The sequence below is a fragment of the Sorex fumeus genome, unplaced genomic scaffold (genome assembly GCF_029834395.1).
Source record: "Sorex fumeus unplaced genomic scaffold, SorFum_2.1 ptg000098l, whole genome shotgun sequence".
Classification (NCBI taxonomy): domain Eukaryota; kingdom Metazoa; phylum Chordata; class Mammalia; order Eulipotyphla; family Soricidae; genus Sorex; species Sorex fumeus.
The window spans coordinates 20,340,206-20,362,498 of record NW_026606155.1 but is presented as its reverse complement, the minus strand read 5'-3'; the positions used below and the strand labels follow the sequence as shown (position 1 = coordinate 20,362,498).

General features: G+C 49.0%; 1 protein-coding gene across 8 annotated transcripts in view; it reads left to right on the top strand.

Annotated features, from left to right (window-relative positions):
• The window catches only part of TTLL5 (tubulin tyrosine ligase like 5), a 286,995-nt gene extending 269,080 nt beyond the window's left edge, over positions 1-17,915 (top strand). For 3 of the 8 annotated variants that reach the window (XM_056133747.1, XM_056133746.1, XM_056133740.1), the window contains one exon: positions 17,819-17,882. Coding sequence is in view for 2 of the 8 variants with exons in the window: in XM_056133743.1 (XP_055989718.1) it covers positions 17,819-17,841 (23 nt within the window). In the remaining 6 variants the exon portion in view is untranslated. Of the gene's footprint in view, positions 1-17,818 lie in introns of all 8 variants that reach the window. The other 5 variants (XM_056133744.1, XM_056133741.1, XM_056133745.1 and 2 more) reach the window with 5 other exon arrangements.
• The last annotated feature ends 4,378 nt before the right edge of the window (positions 17,916-22,293 follow it).

Here is a 22,293-nt window from a genome sequence, read left to right as displayed (position 1 = left end):
TTTCTTCCCAAAGCGTGTTCTGCAAACGCAAGTCCGCACAGTCCAGTAAGCTGGAGGATACTCGTGTGTCAAAGGACAGACTCGCATGTCAAAGGCTCTGAGGCATCTTTCAATAAAGAAACGGGTGTAGGGTTGGGGCGGGGGGGGGGGGGGGGTAGCTCGGTGGGGGAGCGCCTGCCTGGTATGGCCTCCGGGTTCCATCCCTACTTCCCAAGCCCCCACGCTCACCACTGCAAGCAAGGAACTTTTTGTTTGTTTTTGCTTTTTGGGTCATACCTGGCAATGCACAGGGGTTACTCTTGGCTCATGCATTCAGGAATTACTCCTGGCGGTGCTCAGGGGACCATACGGGATGCTGGGGATTGAACCTGGGTCGACCGCGTGCAAGGCAAATGCCCTATTCACTGTCCTATTGCTCCAGCCTCAAGGAACTTGTTTTAACTCGGAGTTTCTCAGATTTGTGTCAAACTCTTCTGCCTATAGTGTCGATCAACAGCTTGAGGCTTTGGGAAAGGCTGCCTCTCTGCAGAGCTGCCGACCAGTAATCTCTCCTCTTTTGCTCCCTCGAGTTTGAAGTAGGCCTTGTTCAGCTCTCAAACCTCCCTGATGGGGAGAAGGGAAATGACTTCATATGTGGTAAGGCGACTTCTAGCTTCGAAAACGGAACTGAACTTTCAGAGTCAAAGCAAGCGCCCAGACTAACACAGGCTTGTGACAAGAGTCTTGAAAACGTTTTTCTGGAACTTCTTTTTGCTCTCTACGGCTTCCTTTCAGATATTTATATTCTCATGTGGCCTTTGGATTATGTGGTGTGTTTCCATACTATGAATTTTTCTCAGCATACTCTCAGGTTTGTGTAAGGAATAACAAACAAAATAAGGATCGCCAACCTGAAATCATAGAATCAACATGAATATGAGGAAAAATAGCTTGGCATTTTAGTGTGTGGCAAAAAACGGTTGCAAATGTATCCCTTGAGGAACTTTATATATATTTTTAAATTATCTCCTGAGACAGTGTAGAGAACAAGGAGAAATCTAGGGAAAACTTGAAGCAGATAGAACATTCAGGGAACAACAGGATTGGATTAAATGGGAGGTCAAGAAAAGGGAAAAACGTGAGGTTGTTTTTAGACCTGAAAAACTTTTTTTACCACTGAGCCATGTCCTTAGACCCTGGAAATGTTTTTCACTGTTTGTTGAGTTAGGGGCTCACCTTGCAGTGCTCAGGGGCTACTCCTGTCTCTGCCCTCAGGGGTCAGTCCTGTCAGTACTCAGGGGGCCATCCGTGGTGCCATAGGAATGAACTGGGGTTGGCCGCATGCAAGGCAAGCACCTTATCTCCTGTGCTCTCCCTCTGACCCTGAAAATGTTTTTGGAATGCTTGCTGTGTATCAAGTTTTTGTTTGGAACCTGAAAATAGTTGCTCTATCATCTCCATGGGACTGCTATAAAAATCAGATGAGCTATAGTGTGTGAAAGAGTTTCTTTCAGTGACGCCTAGCTTGTTCCAATCTTGGCAGAAAAGTACACTGTTTTTTTGCTTTTGTTTGTTTGTTCTGGGGCAACACTGGCAGTTCTCAGGACCTCCGACTCTGTGCCAGAGGTCACTCCTGATGGGACTCGGAGGGCCAAATGGGGTACCCGGGATCAAGCCCAGGTCAGCCAGTTACAAGGCAAGTGTTTGTCCTAACCCCATGTTTTATCTCTTTGGCCCCATACTATTCATTTTTTTAACAAGATTTGGAGCAATGGGGAAAAAAGGCCTTTACTCTTAACAGACAACATAGGGAAGTCCTATGGTCTACCCAAGTCTTCCCGTTTAGAGTTTTATGTTGTTGATGGATTAGGTTACTAGTTACTATCTATCGGCTACTTACTGAATGGGGTTTAGGCCAAAAACAAAAGCCACAAACAACAGGCAAGCATAGTCTCGCTGTGCCTGGGGTCCTGCATCCCCGCTGTGGATGCCTCTGGCTCAGGCCCGTCAGGAGACTATAGACAGGCTGCTGTCTGGGCAGCTTTCTCCCCACGGGCCTCTCCAGAGAGCTGCTGTGCAGGCTGAAGTGGATCCCCTTTTCCTTTCTCCTTGCCTCTGCTCCATGACCACCCCAATGTATTTGTTGGTCTTAACATCTTATTTTGGTGTTTTTTTGGTGTGTTAATTCACTTTAGGAAGTGACAGACTGAAGTGAGATGGTCCTTTCAAAGGGTGGCCCAGTTGAGGGAAGGAAATTGGGGACATTGATGGCAGGAAATGTACACTGGTGAAGGGATGGGTGTTGGAGCATTGTATGACTGAAACCCAGTCATGAACAATTACTTTTTAACTGTGTATCTCAGAGTGATTCAGATAAAAAGAGGACACACAGAGACAGCGGGAACGTACACAGAGGCAAGACTGAGGGCGTGATAAGAAGGTGGCCGTATGCAAGCCAAAGGGAGATGCTTTAGTCAGAAGGAGCCAACCTGCCTCTTCCTTAGACATCTAGTCACTGTACTGAGAAAAGATGGAGTTCTGCCCTCTAAGTGTGGCACTTGTCACTGTGGCTTGAGCGAACCAATGTTGCTGCCTCACCATACGGCATTTGGCTCCGTACTAGCCCAGGATGGGGGATCGAGGACCCGGACAGAAGCCTCAGTTCTTGAAAAACTTCATCTTGGAAGCGACAATCCCAGGTTTTGTTCTCTTGACTTCGTTAGAAGTCAGTCAGCAAGGATTGTCCTTACGTGAGGAGGAGAGATGTGGGTAGCAAGAAGCATCTCAGGAGGTTGTCTTGAAGTCTGATTAACACTAGTTGTTGGTATTTATTATTATTGTTATTATTATTATTTTGGCAATAAAAAGAGATGGGCAAATAGATAATAAAGTAGGTTGAACTTCATCAAATCCATGGACGTGCTGGCTGGTACTCCAGTCCTGTGAAGCTAAGACGACTCTAATCCGAAAGATGAAAATGGTTGGCATCTGGAAAGATGGCTTGTGTGCAGTAGACTAAAGGGCACGCAGTACTCTAGATCCTTCAGTCTCTGTCTAAGGCAGTGATTCTCAGTCAGGGGAACAAACCAAGAGAAGCTAAGGGGAAAGAAGAGGGGAGGGAGGCGAATTTTAGAAGCATAGAATTTTATGTCAGGGTGGTAAGGAGAAATTTACCGCTTTCGTAGAACAAACTGCAGACAGTAAACCTGAACAAAACCTTGGCCGATGGTGCATCGGTTGTAAAAGATTGAGAAATTACTCTTGTCATTCTTGTGAATAGACAAAAGGAGCAACAGAGGAAGGAACGGAAGTCAGAGACCCTGGGAGAGATGACGTTTTAGGAAAATCCTGTGAGGTGTCTTAAAAAGTGGCCGCTGGGATGTGTGGTCCACATGGAGAAGAAATAAATACAACGTAACAAACACTCAGAGCCTTCAGAGAACCCACAGGAGGAACTTCGGAGAAGGGTAGGCTTTAGTTGAGACCAGATTCAAGGGTCCAGAGGATATCTGCTTTGTGGAATGAGTGGACAGCCGAATCACTGGGTTACCTAGAGTGACCTCTAAGCCGTATTGTCTGTTCAGCTGACCCTGTGGTTCCCCTCTCTAGGCCAGGCTACGTCTCACCAACATTCCCCTTCTTCTGTACCTGGTCAGTGATGCCCATGGCAGGGGAAGCTCACCCTCCACCTTTCAGGGCACTGGAAGTAGCTCCCTGTCATGGCCTGATTTCCAGAGTTTTAGCTCCCGTAACTTGGCTCCTCTCGGTGGAACTCCCTCGTGGGTGGCCCTTTTGTTTTCAGAGAGGAAGAAGCTGTTTCCTGTTATCTCCTGGTTGTACCATAATGAGATGACAGACTGATTCTAGGGGCCATGTCAACTGTCCTTGCTCTGGAAGCCGGGGAACCCCCAAAGAGAGGGCAGGATGACCTCACAGCATCACCCCACTTAAAAAGGTGTCTCGGGGGTTGGAATTGATGCACTATTTCTACAGCCTGCCTAGAGTTCTTCTGAAGCTGATGTTTGTGTTAGTGGGGAGCAGTTTCTGATCTGTGTCAAGTCAAAGGTACCCCACACTCCCACTGTGGCCATGGATGGGTAGGAGACAAGAAGTCTGTCTGCTTCAGTATCTTGAGGAGGACAGATAGGCACACTAGTCTAGTCTGGAGTAGAGAGAAGACACAATCTTTAACTTTTTAACTCTATGCCTTTTGTAATTTGGTATTTTTAGATCTGTGCATGGATTGATCTTTAAAAAAAACACAAGGGGTGCATTTTTTTTAAACGGGAGATCTTAGAAAATGAAGTTACTGTATGAAAAAATAATAAGTTACTCTATGAAGCCTTCAGAACCCTTTCTGTTCTCGCTCAAGGTACTTTTAGGTCCGATTCTCTCTGCTCTTTGTCATGAAAACCCTGAGAGTAATTGCAACTGATCACTGCTATGGTCCAGGGACTGCAGTGTGCGTGCGTGCATGCGTGCGTGTGTGTGTGTGTGTGTGTGTGTGTATGTGTGTGTGAGAGAGAGACAGAGACAGAGGCACCCTATTACAATAATTTATGGGGAGTGCCTTTGACTGCCTCCCTTTTCCGCTGAGCTTGTATATTGCTTCCTCTGGCTCCCTTTAGATAAGAGGACGCTCTTCCCTTGCTGAGGCTAGAGGAGATGGCCTTGATGCCAGGAGCACAGGGGGACATGGGAGCCGCTCTGTGCCTGGCGTTCTCCTCTGTGTGGCCTCCTCCAGGCGGATGTTTTTAATTCATTTCCAGAATGTCATCTGTCACCTTTATTTGAAGGATTCTGACATCTAAAGGCTCCTTTGGTGCACCCTAGAATATAGATGGGTGCGCTAACGAACCCTAGCTCAGACCCCATAGAGAAGCGAAGCTGGGCTCACTGGTGTGCGTTCCTGAGGACAGCTTAAGAACCAAGTGCGCTGCATCTTCCTTTCCCGCGTGGCTTTCTGCATCATACCATTTCTCTCTCTCATCTTGTTTCCATTCACTTCACAGTTTTTCTAACCTTCCTCTTGATTTTTGGGGGAAGAAGGGGGTAGAGTAGTAGAGGTGGCCCACACATGGTGGCACTCAGGGCTCACTTCTGGCAGGGCTTAAAGGACCGTATGCAAAGCAAGCGCCTTACCTTCATTCTCCCTCTCTGGGCCCCAGCCTCCTTATTTCTTAGTGGTTTTTGTTTTTGTTTTTTCATTCTTGTACGATCAGATGAAGAGAGACAGTTTGAGCTGTTTCAGTCTTGTTCTCTGAGCTTCATGACCAGAGTACCAAAAGCTCTCTTTCCATGGTCTGTGCCTATGTAAATCGCAAGGAAGGACTGGGATTGACTTAGCGTGGCTGGCGTGACCTCCCCTGAAGGCCGTGAGCGCTGGGCTAAGGGTTGCCAACTTTGGTGAATAGGGCTGTGGAACCCCCACTGGCGGCCGCCCATAGCGGCCTCGCTGGAATAGAAGAGATGGGACGTGTTTTCCCAATGGAACCGAAAGGAGCTGAAACCACAAATAGATGGGCAGGGCCACAAGGCAGACAGGAACGGTCACTTCCTCCTGCTGCCCACCCCTCACCACTTAGCATCTTTACCACGCACACTGGAAGGGGCGAATGCACACAGGAAACACTCCGTCTAGTGCCAGGAGCAGAAAAGGGGAGCAGTATTATCTTTTTTTTTTTAATAATGAAGTTGCTAATTTTATTTTATTTGCTTTTTGGGTCACACCCGGCAATGCACAGGGGTTACTCCTGGCTCTGCGCTCAGGAATCACCCCTGGCGGTGCTCAGGGGACCATATGGGATGCTGGGAATCGAACCCAGGTTTGCCGCGTGCGAGGCCAACACCCTACCCGCTGCGCTATTGCTCCAGCCCCAATATCTTTTTTTTTTTTAACTTTGGCAGAGTGCACATTTACTGTTTTAACTAAGTTTCTAAGTATATAGTTCCATGGATTGTTGTGCAACTACTTCACCATGCATTTCTAGAACTTTCTTTCATCTCGCAAAACTGAAACTGTTAAACACAGACTTGAACCCCCCCGCCCCACTCCCCCCACCCCCGTCTCCACTCCCTTAGCCCAGCATCTGCCATTCTGCTCTCTCTGAATGCCACTGCTGGAGATGCTGCACACGGCCTCAGCCGTTTGGGATGAACACTGGTCATTCCTCGTAGTGTAATGTCCCGGTGCTTGTCCTGTGACAGCCTGAGCCCGGGCCGCTTCCCTTTGCTGTGGAAGGAGCTTCCATGGGGCACCTAGACCATACTCGGTTCCCTGGCCCGCCTTGCTCGGCCATTGTCGCTCCCGCCTTTCCTCTCTGACCAGTGCAGAGCCCAGTTCTGTGTGAGTCGGTGCTCAGTTCCTCGGGGGTGCTGAGCACAGTTGCCAAATTTCAGGCAACAGTGCAATTGTTAGGTTTCATTCCTCCGCACCCCACACACCACTCTCCCCTTGCCTCTCCTTTCTGCGGGGGGGGGGGGGGGGGGAGGGGGGGGCTTCCTGGGTGTGAGGCACTTGGACACTTTTCACTTAAATCTTCATTTTTTTTTCTTTTTGGGTCACACCCAGTGATGCTCAAGGTTTACTCCTGGTCCTGCGCTCAGGAATTATTCCTGGCTGTGCTTGGGGGACTGTCTGGGATGCCGAGGATTGAACTCAGGTCGGCCATGTGCAAGGCAAATGCCATATCACTGTACTATTGCTTCAGCCCCAAATCTTCATCCTTGAGATAATGCAAGTGCCACGGTTTTAGAGCGCCCGCAGTGTAGAATGTCAAGGACAGGGACGCTTAATACTATTAACATTTGGGGGTTCAGTATTTTTTGTGTGTCATTATTGTCATTGGGGGTTGTTTTGTTAGGTTTGGTGGGCTTGGTTTGGGGGCCACCCCTGTTGGTACTCAGGGGCTCCTTCTGGCTCTCTGCTCAGGGATTGCTCCTGGTGGTGCTCCAGAGCTGAGGATTGAAAGTGTGTGCATGGGGGGGGGGGTGCTCTTGCATTCAAAGCCTGTCCCCCAGCCTTTTAAGCTGTCTTGGCCCAGTACTATTAGCCTTTAAAAAGTCAAATTTGACATAACAACCAGGGAGAAGTCAAAGGCAAGTATAGAGTTTAATAATTGTCTATACAGAGCAACCCACTAAAGCTCGGAGTGGATACATCTCGGGGTGGGGGTGGGGGGTGTTGGAGAAGAGTGTAAGAGGAGCCCAAAGGACAGAACGGGGAGCCATGCAGGAGACATGGGGGCCTGCCTGAGAGGCACCTGGATACCCCGGAAGTTCAGCGCCTCCTGGAGGGGAGATCAAGATGGCAAGAATGATTGATGAGCTCAGGTGCTGTCACAGATGCTATCTTTTTTCTTTTTTTTTTTCATTGCTGGGAATATACTTCTGCTAGACTGATTCATGATCTGAGAATACCGCCCAGTGGGTTTTTCCCTTGGCTGTTGTCATGATGACCGGGGGTGGGGTCACACGCAGGCCTGGCGTGCTTGGTTGGCTGACTTGGTTGGAGTGCTCACTCACAAGCTTAGTGGAGTGCTCCCACTCAGGTTTGGTCAGGCGTTCCCACGCAGGCTTGGTTGGGATGCTCACCAGGAGTGTGCTCCTTTCGTTACAGTGCTCACACACGCACACTAAATGCTATGCTCCCCAGTGGCCCCACACATGTTGGCATTGCAGCCCACACACACATGCTGCGGGGGAGGGTCTTCATTTTTACTCGCAGAGCTCCCAGGGATGTGGGTCAGACGCTCTGGTGTGATGCCTACACACCTGGCTACGGGGCACTGGAAATCTCATGCTGTTGCAGAGGATGGGGGAGGTCTGCAACCTCAAAGCTGCAGGACCCCCAACTCTGTGTAAACTCCAGGCCTCATACCTTCAAGACAGGACTTTTCACCCCTGAGCCATCTCTGGGAGCTAAGAACTTTTCCTTATTTTCTTTTTTTTTTTTTTTTTATTTATGGATTGATTTATTGATTTCTTACTCGCTTGCTTGGTGGGGTGAGGTGGGATGAGGGGACTTTTCCTTATTTTCAGAAGGCTTCAAAGATTGTCTCACTGGCTCCTTGGAACATTCCAGTGAGGCATACATGTTATGATTCCCGTGTTACAGAGAAAGAAACTTAGCTCGGAGAAATGGTGATTTTCCTAAGGTTGCCGAGGAGACAGCGCATCAGCTCAGGGGAAGCCTAAGACAGAGCAGCCTAGAGACACCTCCATCACTTTGTACCAGGCAGCTTGCCACCCCTGGCTCACACTCTCCTCCTAAATGTCTAGAAACTGCTGTCTCCTGGCCCCTTCTAAGGGGTTTGATGGTCTAGTTGCTCACATATGATTTTTATTATTTTTTTATATTTACTTATTTTGGCTTTTTGGGGTCAGACCCAGTGATGCTCAGGGTTTACTCCTTGCTCTGCACTTAGGAATTACTCCTGGCAGGCAGTGCTCAGGGGACAATATGGGATGCTGGGGATTGAACCCAGTGTAGGCTGCATGCAAGGCAAACGCCCTCCCCACGGTGCTATGGCTCTAGCCCCATACATCATGGTATTTAAACTGTGGGCCAGGCCCATCTGGTGATTGTCAGATCAGTTCGGTGGGTCAAGCTCTGTGGATTCAGCCCATTGGGTCTCAGAGACTCCTAAGTTAGGGCCGCATGCCCCTCTTCTCCTTGGCCCATGGTAGCTTTGAGTTGGCTATTTGAACTTAGCTGTGGTGGAAATCACCCAGCAACACCATGGGGGGAGGGGGGGAGGGCAGGTGTTTGTTGTCTTGACCACGGTGCGAGATGTTGAGTATCTACCAGCAGACCACTCGGCCTAGCTGTCCTTTCCCCCATCGCCACCCCCTACATTGGAACAGAGAGAAAACTACCAGAGCCCATCAGTAACAAAAGTAAGAATGGATTGGTTGGTTTGGTTGGTTGGATTTTTGTGAGGTGTTTGTTTGAGCCATGAAGATGCTTAGTTGTTCACATAAGTTGCATTTCCTGCTCTGCATCATGGTGTGAAAAGGATTGAGGGTCTCTTAATTCCGTCCTTCTTGGGCGAATGAAAGTCTGATCTTCTCCTGAGGTCTTTAGGTTTCCAGCATCCTCTGTGACATGGTGGCCTGCAGTCTAAGAGGAAGGAGGTCGTTGGGACTCGGTGAGGGATGTCTGCCCTTCACTGCCCTCCCTTCTCCAGCGCGAATTACCTTTTCCTGGATTCTGCTGAGCATCTGGACTGTTTTCCTTCATCTTTACAAAAAAAGGATTCCATTCTTTCCAACCCCAATGCTGCAGCCTCTGAAGACTTCTACTTATCTTAATCTACTCCCCCACATTGTCATTACTTTGGGGAGGAGAGGCCCCACCCAGCGCCATTGTCTGGAGTTACTCCCAGCAGGGCTCAGGGGACCATGTACTGCTGGGAATTGAACCCCAGGGCCACCCAGTTCCATTATCCATTGTAACTCTCCTTGGGTATTTATAACTCCTGCTTTATGTTTTTAATATAGTTTCTTACTTTAATATAGTTTCTAAATTTTTTAATTTTCTTGAGAACGTTTGTGTGTCGGGTAGTAGATATTTGTTCAGTGAGTAAATGAAACAAACCTGAGAGAGAAGGGGAAAGGGAAAGAGAAGAAAGGAAGGGAGGGATGGAGGAAGGAAAGGAGGGAAGGAGGGGAGGACACCTCTTTTGTAGCAGCTCAAAGCAATAGAAATATCATTGTTAAAGTTCAAAAAGATTTTCTACCCTGAGCATGTATCTATCAGATATAGTCAAACTATTATTATTATTATTATTATCAAAGATTTAAAGGCAATAGTATAAATCACAATAATTCCCTTTTGTCTCTCCATTCATTAAAACTCTCTATAAGGAAACTTTTTAAAGAAAGTTAAGAGACTTTTGGGGCCAGGGTGATAATACAGCAGGTAGGGCATTTTTCTTGCACACAATTGACCCAGGTTTGATCCAGGCATCCCATGTGGTCCCCTAAACCCTGCCATGACTAATTCCTGAGTGCAGAGCCAGGAATAAGCCCTAAGCACCATCGGGTGTGGCCCCAAAATACACACACACACACACACACACACACAAATGTTCGGTTTATCATTTCTTTTGCCCTTTTCCATGTCCTTTATACATTTTTTAAGATCATATTCTTTGACCTTCACAACTAAATTGAAAAAACAAAACCAAAAATGAGACTTTTACTGAAATCAATTCTTTTCCTTTGAATTAATTTATTTAGTTTATATCCATTTATATGTAGACAACATTTCTAAATGCATGTATCTATTTAAATGGATTTGCCTGAAAACTAGTTAGCTATAAGTAGGTCCTAGATTTAGATCCTAAGAACTTTGATCTAGGTTAGCCTTGCATTTTTAAAATTCTCAGAAACAGGAAATACAGGCATAATTTTTTTTTTGCCTTTTTTTTGGGGTCACACCCAGCAATGCACTGGGGTTACTCCTGGCTCTGCACTCAGGAGTTACTCCTGGCAGTGCTCAAGGGACCATATGGGATGCTGGGAATTGAACCCAGGTCGCCACATGCAAGGCAAACGCCCTACCCGCTGTGCTATCTCTCCAGCCCAGTACAGGCATATTCCTATGCCTCCAAAACAAAATAAAGCCCTGTGCACACCCATTCAGTGATCTACTCTCTAAATGTAATCCAAAAGGAACATTTGGCCCTGGTCGACATGAAAATTGCTCACATCGATTGTCTGTTTCTGTTCCGTGATGCGCCTTGATCACACCCATCTGACCAGTAAGTCATAACAAGAAAATGAACGAGGATAAAGGGGGCATGACTTTACAGGCTGGCAGGAAAGGAATACGTGCTCAGAAAGGCAGGAGAGCCTTTTCCTCTCAGAACTGGCCTTCTTATGGGCGTGACTTTCTTCTGGCCAGTAGAGTTCCCATAAAATGGCACCTTCTTACAAGCCCCGCACACCCATTGCTCAGTGGTTCTCTTGCCCCAGCGCCAGACCTGAGCTCACGCTGGTTTTAACATCTGAGAGTCGGGCTCAGTGTCTCAGGCGGGGCGTGCATGAGAAGTGAAGGAAGGTTTCTGGGTGCTCCCTCCTCCCCTGTGCTCCTTGGGGGCTGCCTTGCTCTGAAGCAGCCCCTGGCAGCTGTGCCCGGTTCCTTTGTCACCCAGGCAGGGTTTCATGAAATGGATCTGAGCTCTGGTGTCTGTGTTGTTCATTCCTGCATACTGGAGCCGCGCCCGGGAAGGTGAGTGCCGGCAGGTCGGCCCTCGCGCCCCAGCTGTTCCTTGCTCCGACTGTCACTCAGGGTATAAATAAACGGACTCATTCACTCTCCTGCTCACAACAGCTTCCAGTTTCCAGACCGCCACCCTTGGTCAGAAAGGCCTTGGGACCAAATATAGGAAGGCACCTTTATAAAGTCTTTGCATATAGGTTAATTCTTTTTTTTTAAATTTTTAACTAAACTTTATCATTTCCGTCATGCATACAAAGCAGATGTTTGACTTCTTTTCACTTTAGACCATGGGGCAGAGGGAGAGGTGGAAATTCCAGTTCAGTGTTTGGGAGCAAGAGCCCCAAAGCCGGGCTGGTGTGTAGGATTTGCATGCAGGGGCCCCAAGTTCCATCCCTGGCACCTGTCACAGGATCCCTTCCCCCTCACCCACCCCTCACCCCGCTCTACCCCATCCCCCTGCACAGAGCCAAGAGTAGCCCCTGAGCACTGCCAGGTGTGGCCTCAGAACCAAAAAAGGCAAATCACATGGTCAGCGACCTGCACCGCCTTTATGAGCATGAGCATCATTACAAATTTGCTGCCTCTTCTGCACCAGGCCCTTTGCAAGGGAGGGGGGGGCGGAGAGTCCCACGGTGGCCACAGCGGCCTCAGGAGCAATCTCCAGAGTGTGGTCTCCTGTGCAGCCCAGGCTTGTGCTGTGCAGAGGCAGCGCTGGGGCAGCTCTTGGGCCGTCTCCCTCCCCACCAGCAGTGCTGATGTCGCTCATTCCCCCATCCGCCAACCAAATATTTGCCAAGGAACTGCCAGGTCAGCATTTCTGGGGCACGATTGGTCTCTGCACTGAGATGACTGGTGGGGGAGAGAGAGCGCACAAAGGTGAGGGCAGCAATGATGGGGGTCCTCGGGGAGAGTGGGGGGCAGGGGGCTTTAGGGAACTGCATTCAGTCCCCAGGAGCTGCTCGGCTGTGAAGTGACAGTTACGTCACAGAAAAAGGGCCGGGGATGTGACCCAGAGTTAAACCCCAGGCTTTGCACGTGTAAAGACCTTGGTTACATTCCAGGTATACAAACTGATTCATTAATTAAGTTATAAAATAAGGGAATGTGACACTAGGAGCCAAGGCCTGCAGAAAATAAACAAGAATCAGATGACCATATTAGAATTGAAAAGACCTGCTGGAGTTACCATTTGAAAATGGCAGTAATAACAGTTGTCCTTGTAAGTTTTGTGAAATGTAAGAAGGAGCAAGATTGTTGTTGAAACCCAAGAGAAGAGATAAAAATTGTGATCAAATTTGATAAAGAACTAAGAATTTTAGGGGCAAGCAAAAAACGTCTCGAGTGTTTGGGAGAGAGAGCCCCAAAGTGGGTAAGACACTTGCATGCAGCTCACCCAGGCCCGATCACCAACACTGCATGTGGTCCCCTGAGCACTGCCAAGTGTGTCCCCAAAACAAAATGAAATACCTAAGAATTTTAGGAACTGGAAAAGAAGTGGGGAAAAACTCTTAAGAGTTTTAAGAGCTTAAAAAGAGAAAAAAAAATAGTAATTAAAGTTTGAAAATCAGCATTGGGTTTAACTGCTGAGGAAAGATTTAATGAGCTCAAAGATATGTTCCAAAAATATTATCTGGACTTCAGCATGGAAAGAAAAGTGGGAAAGCAAGTTACAGGCCTTACAGATAGCTAGCAAGTTCTAGAAAGAAATAAGAGGGGGCTTAATGGACAGAGGACATGCTATGCATGCAAGAGTCTCCAGCTTAACTGGTCAGAAGTGACTCCCAAGCACCACCAGGTGCAGCCCCCAAAACAAACAACCCCCCCCCCAAGAAAAAGAAGGAAAGTGGCTGAAGGAACAATATTTAAAGAGATAATAGCTAAAACATTTTGGACCTAATATAAGATACATGAGTTGCAGTGAGTCACAGGAAATCCACGTTCGTCACACCCTCGTGGAACGTAGGCGACCAGAGATAAAGAAAAAAAAAATTTAAAAGCAACCAGAGAGAGAAGACTTCTCAGCAATGGTGCCATTTTGATCGATGGCAGACTCATAAATACAATGTGATGTTGCTCTTAGGAAGGAAAACCATTGCTAAGCCAAACAGGCAGTTGACGCAAAAATAGTTTTCCAGAATGAGAATGCAGCAAAGACATTTTCCAGCATTCCAGACTTGAATGAATCTGTGGCTACTATCCTATCATCACAGTAGAGGAAGGTAATACAATGGACAACCCAGGAAACTTGCACCTTCCTTCTGGGTAAAGTAGAAGCCATGCAAGATTCTGGGCACAGGAAGGGGAGGAGCTGAGTTTGGGTTCCCGGAAGCAATGTGGCTGATCCATGTGGATCAGGGAGGGACAGTGATGGTGGCAGCAGCAGAGGTGGGGCTGGGGGAGATTAGTCAACCAGATACGGACACACCAGAGCCAGTGTTCAAAAACCCACTCCCAAGACAGAAGAGACAAATTGTGGGGATGGAGCAATAGCACAACGGGTAGGGCGTTTGCCTTGCACGTGGCCAACCCGGGTTCAATTCCCAGCATCCCATATGGTCCCCTGAGCACCGCCGGGGGTAACTCCTGAGTGTAGAGAGTGTAGAGCCAGGAGTAACCCCTGTGCATTGCCGGGTGTGACTCAAAAAGCAAAAAAAAAAAAAAGAGAGAGAGAGACAAATTGAACACATGAACATGAAAAAAAGATGAAGGAGGAAGTTGGGGGGAAATATTCCCGAGTGGTACAGGCCAGTGTTCTTCAGTGTTCTTTTTTGCAGCTGTCCTGCATACTGGTCCACGGAGTTACAATGAAGGCAGTAGAGCAGTGGTTTCCAGCCTTTCCATCCTGGCAGGCCAGCACTGGCCTGTGGACTGGTGATTGAGGGGTGCTGGTGAAGGCCAGACTCATCAGACAAGACAGACAGTAAGGGAAAAATCACATCAAGAAAGAAAGGGTACTACATTATGGCTAAAATTTACGATTCGCCATAAAAGCATTTTAACCTTTTCTTGCCAGCTTGTTTTATTATGTTTACAGAATTACAGCATCAAAAAATATCACAATCACAATCATCCTGTTGTTCGTCGATTGCCTCGAGCAGGCCCCAGTAATGTCTCCTTCATCCTAGCCCTGAGATTTTTTAAAAGGTGCTATATTCAAGGCTCTTTCAGGGTTAGGAGAATAAGACCCATCATTGTTACTGGTATTTGGCATACTGGGTATGCCACAGGGAGTTTGCCAGACTCTGTCGTGTGAGCAGGTCACAATCGGTAGCCTGCCAGGTTGTCCAAAGCAAGAATGAGATAATGATATGACAATTATAACTCATCATAAAATATGTATTTAAGAAAACTACATTGGGGGAAATGTTAATAGAACCACAGAGAGAAATAGGCAAGACCATACTCATATTCTAATGGTATAATGTAACTCACTAAGCAGTTTGATTCTGTTTTAGGGAGTTTAACACAGCCAGGTTGATCTAGTAGAAATGGATAGGACCTCCAGGAAGGCATCAGCTGGCTACATAGTCTTTCTAAGAAAAGGGCTACTGGCAGAAACTCTGTACTAGGACCCTAGGTTACATTTGAATGACTTTGTTTCCTAATCACAGTGCAATCACAAAAAGATACTACTAGAAAATTCTTACGAATTTGGAGACTAATAAAAAAATTTGATCGCTTTTAAAATAAAAATCATAACATAATTAGAAAGTGCTTCCCAAAACCTGAGAGACAGAGCTGAAGTTAATACTACAGGGAAATTTATACTTACAGCCTGGAGAGTAAAAGTTGCCCTACTAAGTTTAATAAGAACAAGAAGAAAATAATTGCAAAGGAAGATAAAAGTAAAGAAAACTAAGTATTATTAAAGATAAAAGAAAAATAAATATACAGTAGGGAGGATAAATAAGTACTTTATTTACATACCTTACAGATTAAACTGAGGTACAGACTCCAAAGATAAAGTCTGAAACTCAATTTCTTAGATGTGACATCAAAAGCCAGAGTAGCAGCATAAAGAAATAGACTAACTAGACAGCACAAAAGTTTTAAAATTTTGTGCTTCAAAGGACATCATCAAGCAAATGAGAGGACAGCTGTGGAATGCGGCAAATATTTGCAAATCATCAATGTGGTGAGGGGCTTGGATCTAGAACAATGGGTTTCAGCCTTTCATTCCTACAGACCAGCCAGCAGTGGAAACCCACTGACCTGGAACATATTGATAGAGAAATGTTATGACTCAACAGTAAAAGGACAACTTAGTTCTTAAAAGGGTTCAAATGGACATTTTTCCAAACGAAAGATGTTCAATGCCAGTAGGTATGCACGAGAAAATATTTTTGACATCATTAGCCACTGGGGAGAATGCAAATGAAATGGAGAGATTACTACCTTGCCCTCTAGTATGGCAGTAACTAAAACAGACAAGAACAAGGGTTGGTAAAGAAATGGAGATCCTTGAACCTTCATGTGCTCTCTGTGGGCATATAAAATAGTAAACTGCTTTGGAGAACAGTTTGACAGCTCCTCAAACAATGAGTTACTGTGGCACTGTCTTCCTGTTGTTCATTGACTTCCTGGAGCAGGCACCAGTAACGTCTCCATTGTGAAACTTGCTACTGTTTTTAGCATATCAAATACGCCACGGGGAGCTTGCCAGGCTGGGCTCTCTGAGAGGGATGGAGGAATCGAACCCGGGTCAGTCAAGTGCAAGACAAATGCCCTACCCATTGTGCTATCGCTCCAGCCATGAGTTACCATAGGATCTAGAAATTCTTCTTGAAATTCTTCTTCTTCAAAGATGTTCCAAAACCAAAAGTGTACATTAGTGTTTATAGCAACAGCGTAACATTATCTAAAAGGTGAAGCCAACCGGTGAGTCCATTGATGAGTGAATTAAAAATGCAGGCTTGCCTCACAGCGGATGACCCTGCTGTCAGCCAGTATGAGCACCCGTGCATGCCCAACACAGGAAACCCTTGCAAACACACCCAAGGGAAGAAGCCAGGCTCGGAGGAACTGATAGGAATTCCCCAGAATAGTTACGTCTACAGTGACAGTAGATTGGTGGTTGCCTAGGCTGGGTTGATGTATGGGTTGATGGCTAGGAGGAATAAAAATGTAAATGTAGTAGAACTGACCAATGGTGATAGGTGCATGACTCTGAGTATTACAACTGAATGGCCAGTTTTTTTTTTGCTTTTTTTGGGGGGTCACACAGAGCAATGCACAGGGGTTAGTCCTGGCTCTGCACTCAGGAATTTACTCCTGGCAGTGCTCAGGGGACCATATTGGGATGCTGGGAATCGAACCCGTGCAAAGCAAACACCCTACCCGTTGTGCTATCGTTCCAGCCGCTGGCCCACTTTTTTTGTGTGTGTGAAATAATTTGTTTTCTATTGCTGGTTATAAAAACCATATGATGTCACGCTATCACGGCTGTCATGGCTGCGCGATTTTGGATTTCTGATGTTTTATTAATTAAGTCTGGAGGGATTTCTGCCAAGAGCCGGATAACTACGAGATAGGTTCCTGTGCATCTGGTGCCATGGCCGTGCTAGAGAGCCGCTCATGGGGGTCAACTCATGGCCTCTGTTGGGTGTGAAGGACGAGTTGGTTCCACCACCCCCACCCCCACCCCCGCCCATGAGACTGCAGTTGCCCCATCACTGCCGGCTCATACCTGGCTTTCCAATAAGCTCTGAGACGGCGGCTACCGTGCTGGGGGGAGGGGGGGCGGAAGAGGAAGCGATGACAGATACCCTTTCCCTCCCAGCGGGGCATGGCGACCTGCCCCACTTTTAATAGGCAGGTTGTATGAAGCCAAGGTCTCTAGCTCTGACAGTGCAATGGAGATGGGGCCACGTGCCCCCACTCACTGCTGCAACCACTTCGGAAAAACCACTTCAGATGCCAGTTTTGATATCACCTGAGGGTCAAAGATGCAAGTAGGACAGCCACAGCAGTCCCACTCCTAAGTGAAGGCTCAAGAAAGTCTCCATTAGTGGGCTGGGTCCCTTAGAAGAGGAGCTGGAGCAGAATTGTAGGAAAGCACCTGAAATGGTGTGATGCAGTGCTTGGGGAGATCAGGAATACGCAGTAAACAGAACAGACTTATGCTTAAGATAGCAAAGGAGCAAAAGAGAAACACGAAACTCACAATATTGGGGATGGGGAGGGGGGCGATTGGGAGCATCTCAGGGCTTGGGGGTAATAGGTAGGTGGGTCATGTTCCCCAACGGGTGGTGAGTTGTGGGTTTACATGGTGGCAATGGGGCAGGGGCGTATCCCCATGTTGAGAAGGAAGAGCCAGGAAACGGAAACACAGAATAGCCAATCCAAACTGGCCGGGAGTTTCTAGAAAAGACGGGCGTTGTTTGGCATCTTGTGTTGAAGAAGTCAAGAGGACCAACCATTCCTCTCTCGAGGAAGAGAGAACCACAGCAAGCACCAGCTGCTCCCGCCCCAGCTGGGCACGTTCTTGAGACCGTTCCGCCCACCCCCACCCCGGGGTGCATGCGAGTTTCCTCCTCCCCAGCTCCGCTGACTGCGCCGGGACCCCCGAGTCCTGGGGCCGGGCCACCCAGACAGCCCTGTGCTCTCTTTCAGATCCCGCTCACGCTAAACGATGACCCCCCTGTGACGGCCAACACCGAGGAAGCACCGCATCACCACCAGTCCACCAGCCCCGGGAGGGCGCACGCCACGCTCAGCCCCCACGTCCTTCACGTCCTGCTGAGGCCGTCGCCCCCGCCACACCTCCTTCAGGTCCTGCTGAGGCCAGTCGCTCCCGCCACACCTTCTAGCAGAGGTGTCCCCATCCAGTGTTCTTCAGCACCTTCACCCAACGGACGTGGCCCTGAGGCCACGGGAAAACGCCGGCGCTGGGTCTCGAGGGACCCGGGCCGCGGGGACGTTTGGGGCGGCCGCATCGTCTCCCCGGTGGGAGCCAGGGTATCCTTCCCCCTCCCTTCCCCCTTAGGTCTTCTCTGCCCCCCTCTCACTGCGCACAGAGATGATATAAAAGAGGCTCTTTGGCTATTTGCATTCGCTTCCTCTTCTTTTCCTGTTTGGGGCTTTGATTTGGAAATCCCAGCATCATCTACCCATGGATTACCCCTTTCCTCCCAGGGCCTGTGTGTGTGTGTGTGTGTGTTGGGTTGGGGGGGGGGGAGGGGCTCCCAGCGCATGGGAGGCAGGGATTTACAAATTTCTAAAATTAATCATTCTATTTTCCTCTCCTCCCCCCACCCCCACCGCCCAAACGTTTTACTTATTTTTTGATCATGGGTATTTGCAAGACGGCGGCAGAACCCGCTTCTCGTTTTCTCTCCAGGCAGGGCAGTTTTGCAGCTTTCTTTCAGACACGTGAGCTCCAAAGGCAGGTTTTTGTCTTTGAGTCTGTTTCGGCAGATGGCTGGGAAGACTCAGCTACTCACTCACCCAGGGGGGCTGGTAGGCCTGCGAAGTTGCCCTAAGGGGCGGGGGATCTCCACAGACCCTCTGGGACACTGTATTCTGTGTGTGTCCCCAGTCCGGGTCCTGCCCAGCCTGGGGCAGCTTCCCCCTTAGCCCTTTCTGCTGGCTCTTCCCAATCTCGGACCCGGACCCTCAGGCTCCCTTCTGACCAGAAGGTGGGGGTCGCACACCCTCAAAACTGCCCTGGAGAGGGTCTGGGTGAGCTCCCAGGTGCTGGCACAGGGAACTGTAAATGGGGCTTTAGAACTCCTCAAGAGGGACTCAAAAGAGAGGACACCATTTGCCTGGCATGCAGCCCACCTGGGTTCAGTCCCTTAATGCCCCAGGAGTAATTCCTGAGCACTGCTAGCTATGGAAAATAACCCTAAAGAGAACAATACACCCCCACCCCCACCCCACCCCCCAAAAAAGGGCAGGAAGGGATTTCATTGTCGCCTTAGTAAATGATAATGAAGGCTGGAACGCATGGCAGGATTTGCTTGTTTGTATGGGATGGAGTCCATCGCTTCCAGGAGGGAAGAGAGAAGATGCTCCTGGGACTTCTGTTGTGTGAGGACTGTGTGAACTGTGGGCTAATGTGGTGATGAATTAAGGAGGAGACAAATCTGAATTCCTTCACCGTCCCCTGCTGATAGGAGATACTGACGAACAAGGAATTTGGGGAGATTTGTTAGATGGGTCTTATGAAAAGGCAGAAGAGCCCAAGCCCAGTGAGAGAACTTGCAGGCATGCAGTAGCCATGGGTAAGCGGCTGGAATTAAATCCTAAGCTAATTCCCTGCTCGTGCCATGACTAGGGTCAGGTAAAAGTTCCCCATCCAGCGTTCTCCCATTATTGAGCCAAATATTCTCATTTTCATGGGTACTAGACTTTTGGAGATGAGCTCATAGAGCCCTTTGCCTGGAGAAGTGTGCCTCCTTATTTTCCCCCCAAACAAGTGTTGTTTCTTGAAGATGGAGAGTGATTCAGGTTATCTGTCATGTCTGGCATGTGGCACAGGGGGAGGAGACAGAAGACCCCCGGGGCGTGTTCATGTCAACTGGTCAAGAGCAGAACAGAGCTCCACTATCAGGAGAACATTCTGGATTACAGCAGGAGCCATTTTCCTCCGGATCCTTCAGAACAGCTCATTGCCTGGGTGCATGTGGATGAATCACAGGCCCCCATGTTAGTCACGTGCTTTGAGACTGGACACCAAGGAGGGTTCCTTCAAGGGCCAAAAGGATAGTTCCCCTCTTCCGTATTGAAGCCTGAAGTGAGGACAAGTAATGTCGGGTGCAACACCGGTCTTTCAAAGTGTACTTTCTTTTTTTTTTTTTTTTTTTGCTTTTTTGGGTCACACCTGGTGATACTCAGGGGTTACTCCTGGCTCTGCACTCAGGAACTACCCCTGGTAATGCTCAGGGGACCATATGGGATGCTGGGGATTGAACCTGGGTTGGTCAGCTGCGTGCAAGGCAAACGCCCTACCCACTGTGCTGTCGCTCCAGCCCCTCAAAGTGTACTTTCTAGTCTCAGCATCTCTAAAGCTGCAGCCCGAACCCTTTTCCCACAAGCACGCAGCGGTTCTCAGGCCACAGAAATGCGATAATGGCTACTGCAAACACACAGACCCTTAATGGGATACCAACGACTGTGGACACAGGGCACTCTTGGGTAACACAAGGCACAATCCCACCACCCATCACTTGAGGGCTTCCTGACTACCATGGAAGCAGTTGGGTGGGTGGCATGAGATAAAGGCTGAGGGAGAAACCCTTAGAACTTGCTGTGTGTGGAGAAAGCAAGGAAAAAGCCGCGTGCATAGACTCAGGAATTTGGTTTGGGAGAACTTCAGAAGGAACAAGCTACGTGCCTATGTATGGTACACACATACACCTCAGCCGCCCTGCAGGTTTTAGCTGCAGGCAGGCAGTTATTTTCACCAATGTGTGTTCGTTTCATCAGAGAACCAGGTTGGGCCAAATGGCACTTTCCTGCTCGTGCAAGCGTGCTTCAGCTGGGCATGGATACCCCGATAGAATCGTGCCTGGCCCTGGGATCCCTGACCCCACAGGATCCCGCTTTTCTTGTCCTCTTCTGCCCCCAAAGCCTGACAAGAGACTACTGTCTCAAAGGGGCTCTTGGGGCACTCTCCAGACTGAACCCGATGACAGAATTCACCTTCTATTACTTCTTGCCAGTTGCCTCATTTTCAGCTGGTGGGGTAGGGAGGTGAGGTATAGTTTGCAAAAATGATGACATCTGTCAATCACTTGTTTGTACAGCACAGGTACAACCAGTGCAGGGGGAGGGGAACAGAGAGAGAGGACAGCGGATAAGATGGCTTGCCTTGCACGCGCCTGATGCAGGTTGGATCTCCAGCCCCCAATGCCCCACCAGGAGGGATCCCAGAACCAGGAGGAAGCCCTGATCACTTCTGGGCGTGGTCTAAAACAAGCAGTCACAGGGCCATCTTCAGGGCACACCAGGGAATTTGTCCACAGTTACACAGATGTCAATTCTCTGTGGACTGGAGAGCGTGCACACACACACACACACACACACACACACACACACACACACACACACACACTACCTGGGTGCCTGAGGGGAGCGAGCAGAGAGCAGAGCTGGACCTCGGGGCATGGGGGCAGCCCTGCAGGCTTCTGTGTCCTGCCAGACCCAGCCAGTCAGCCCCTCTGTGCCCCACCCGACCCCACCCCTAATTTCCAGCCACCGCCACGAGTAGATGTGGACATTCAATTCCAGGGCGATTCGGGGCATGCATCGAGCCAGACCGGACAAGCTTTCAAATAAGGCTTTTACTGTTCTACCAACAATCTTCCAGAGGATGAAATGATCCAAGATGCCCCCAAAATATTTTATTTATACAAAGTGTTTTGGAGAGTAATATTTGTACTTGTCTTTCTAGCTCAGTCTACCGTGGGGCCAGGTCACCATGCCGGCGCGGGCACGGCTTTTCCGCAGGCCTCACGTGTCGTAGCACCTGCTTCCAGGGAGGCCAGGAGAACACCGGCTCTCAGCAGGGGGAGGGGAGAGCCGCGCGCCGCTCCCCCACCCACAGCCGTGCCCCCCTGACCGGGAAGGTGTCAAAACGAATGTCCAGGAGAGAAAGAGGGCAGGCGGGAGAAGGCGTGCATCCACCCTTGTGCCTCCGAGGCCACCTCCAACAGGGCCTCCGAGAGCCCCAGGGGCCGGTTAAACCCCACCAGCCAGGTCTTCTCCCCAGAATGATCCTTGACGCTGATGGATGTCGAGAGGGCAGTTTGTCAAAGAACAGGTCTGTCCTCAGTCCCCGGCAGCGTAGGAAACAGTCCTGAAACTTGGTCTTTGATCACGGGTGTGGAAGAAAGATACAAGGCCTCCCAGGAGGTGATCCAGGTTCTCCAGGAGCCGCGGTGACCCTCCGGGCTGAGGGCTCTGGCAGCACGGCCCCGTGCCCACCCTCTCCCTGCCCTGTCCCCTCCCCCGGGTGCCTCACATGCCATCTCCACACAACGTACCACCTGGCCAGGCCTCTCCGTCGGTCCGTCCCCACCACCTCCATCTACCGCACGGCACATCCCTGTTCTCCAGTGTCTTCCTCCCCACCCCACCCCCAA